The following is a 3,246-nucleotide window of genomic DNA, read 5'->3' on the forward strand; positions in this document are numbered from 1 at the left end:
TTATTTTGATGATCCTCCCAGCCTTGATACTATGAAGAACCTTGATCCTCGCAGCCTTCCCGACGAGGAATTTGATGACGCCATTCTTGCCACTCCTTCTCATGATGACGGTTTGGAGAAGAGGTCTGAGGCTAAGCAGGTTTGAAGCGTCTGGCAGTCATCACCAAGCTCGTCATGTGGTTCTTGTTCTGTTTATGATTTCTGACTGGACAATTTTAGCTTAGATTTTATGTATTTAAGACTTATATCAGTATCCGTTTTTGTCCAGTAAGGGACTTAAGCCCATCTGGGTGATAGTTGTCGATTGTAGACAATTATATTACTTTTGTTTTTTGCTTGACATATCTCAAACTTTGTATGTGCTTTGAATGTATCAATGTTTTATCTGCGTATTATCGTTAAAGTACGTGTGCTTATATTTCATCAACTCTGCTAATATCGCTTAGCAGTATTATTCTTGCCCCTTAGTTTGACGAGTAAATGTCTTAACATTTTGTCGTGAAACTGAACATCATGTTTCATGCCGATACCAGTATTATTAAATGTTTGCAAGGTTTACTTCCCAATCTTTTAGCGGGGCTCATGATACACAACGTGCCGCTAATTTCCTTGAGTAAATCTTTTCGATTATACCGCAACCTTTAGCAGGCTGAGCAACGACAGTGGATCAGACCGTCTATTCAACTCACCTTTAGGTGCATTAGTTATCCAACCATCTCGACACTTGAATGGCTGCTATGGCTAGCTAGGCCGTTTGCACGTCCATATCGAAAATGGGCAGATGGTTCTAGTTATCACCGTTGAGTATTGTGTTCTTATTAACGGCTTTTAGCCAAATTAAAATTTGCGTACAAATTAGCCCCCTTAAGAAACACAATTTACAAAATGTGTGTCTACTAGTTATGCCAATATCTTACTATTAAAAAATTAATCATTACTAGTACAAATTAGACATAACTAAACATAATATTTTTTCAACACAGTTGCGTTCCAGACATTCTTTAACTGGACCCCTTCCAGTGTCATGAGACGGTAAGATCCTTGGCGTATTGTTTCATATATTTGGTAGGGTCCTTCCCAGTTGGTCGTGAACTTACCATCGGCGTTTCCTTTTCCTGTTGCCGCCGTTCTACGCAAAACTAGATCTCCATCTTTTAACGGCCTATGATTGATGCGCTTGTTGTAGGCTTGACTCATTGTGTTTTTGTATGCTGCAGATTTAATAGAGGCCATTAATCTTACTTCCGGTAGGAAGTCCAATTGTTGCCGTAATAGGAGGTCATTCTGATCTTTGCAGAAGTGTTGAATTCGAAATGTTGGTAACCCTACTTCCGCAGGAATTACTGCCTCTGATCCAAAAGCAAGATTGAAGGGCGACTCGCCTGTTGTTTCTTTGGTTGTCGTCCTGTTAGCCCATAATATTTCCGGTACTAAATCTTCCCATAGGCCTTTAGCATCTTCAATTTTCTTCTTTTGGGCACTTAAAACCTGCTTATTAGCGGCTTCAGCTTGGCCGTTAGACTGAGGATGGCAGACTGCAGCATAAGCAAACTTTACTTTGTATATGCCTAGAAAGTTTTTTACCGGGTTGCAGACGAATTGAGAACCGTGATCGAACAGCATTGCTATCGGTAATCCAAATCTGGTGAAGATATTTTTCCAGATAAACTTCTTTACCTCGTTTGCTGTTATCTTCACCACAGGTTCTGCTTCTATCCATTTTGTGAAGTACTCTATCCCGACTATCAAAAACTTACGCCCTCCAGTTGCTGAGGTAAATGGGCCGACAATATCCATACCCCATTGAGCAAATGGAATCGGATTGAGGATAGGAGTCAGGTCATTTGGTGGTTGATTTATCGCTGGTCCGAATTTCTGGCATTTATCACATTTTTTGGCGTAGGCTAGAGTGTCCGTATTCATTGTTGGCCAGTAGTACCCCCTTTTCATTGCTTCTAACGACATTGATCGGCCCCCTGAGTGATTTCCGCAATCACCCTCGTGTATTTCTTCTATTAATCTTGCTGATTCATATGCCGTTAAACATCTTCTTAACAGCAGTGAGAAACCCCTCTTGTATAACATGCCCCGGAACATAACAAAACAAACGCTATCTTTCTTGATTTTTTGCGCCTCGTTCTTATTTATGGGGAGTACACCTTGGACTTTGTAGGCCAATATATCTTCATACCATTCACGGCCTTCTGATACGCAATTTACTTGTTTGTGTGTCTCTTCGTCTATACTTTTTTTCTTTAGAACTTCAATCATTACCGTGCGTTCTAAGTCATTAAAGCTAGAACTTGCAAGCTTTGCCAGTGCATCTGCTTGAGTATTTTTGCCACGAGGTATCAGGTTGATTACAAAGTGGTCGAGTGCTGTTGTTATGCTTTTAAGTTTAGCTAAGTATGCTATCATCTTTGGTTCACGGGCTTCGTATCCACCACTGAAATGGCTAGCTACCAACTGCGAATCTGTGGATAACTCTACCCTCTTTCCCTCTGCCGCTATGCATAACTGAACTCTTGCTAGCGCCGCTTCATATTCGGCTTCGTTATTGGAGGTCTTGAATTTGAACCGGATTGCATATTTGAATACATCTCCTTGTGGGGAAGTCATGATGATACCGGCCCCAGACCCAGTTGAGGCCGATGAGCCATCAACCGATACCTTCCACGTGCCGATTTCATCTTCCTCTTCAGTGTAAGAAGTTTCTACTATGAAGTCCGACAAAGCCTGGGCTTTAATCGACACTCTTGGCTTATAAATCAGTGCCTACTCCGATAACTCTATTGCCCATTTCAGCACACGACCGGAGGTTTCCATTTTCTGAAGGGATTTTTCTAACGGTTGATTTGTCAGAATTTCAATGGTATGCGCATCAAAGTATGGTCGCAATTTTCTTGCCGCTATGACTACTGCATACGCGGTTTTTTCTACTAGAGGGTACCTCCGTTCCGCGGCATTTAGCACATGGCTCACAAAATATATAGGCGTCTGTAATTTCTTGCGCTCCACTAATAAAATTGCCGCCACCGTTTTTGGAGACGCCGAAATGTAAAGCTGCAACGTTTCTCCCATTTCTGGTCTGGAAATTGTAGGTAATGATCGTAAATGGTTCTTAACTGCCTCTAGTGCTTTGACCTGCTCCGGCCCCCAAACAAAAGTTTTGTTTTGGCGGAGAACAGCAAAAAATGGCAATGCCTTGTCGGCTGATTTGCTGATGAATCTCGTTAACGCTCCCAT

General features: G+C 41.8%; 1 protein-coding gene across 1 annotated transcript; it reads right to left on the reverse strand.

The window, feature by feature from the left end:
* Positions 1-2,775: 2,775 nt before the first annotated feature.
* Positions 2,776-3,246, reverse strand: LOC145600449 (uncharacterized). The gene has a single exon (XM_081656340.1). It carries the CDS (start codon positions 3,244-3,246, stop codon positions 2,776-2,778), a length of 471 nt encoding a protein of 156 aa, XP_081512466.1.

This window comes from Chenopodium album, chromosome 21 (assembly GCF_948465745.1).
Source record: "Chenopodium album chromosome 21, dcCheAlbu1.1, whole genome shotgun sequence".
Lineage (NCBI taxonomy): Eukaryota > Viridiplantae > Streptophyta > Magnoliopsida > Caryophyllales > Amaranthaceae > Chenopodium > Chenopodium album.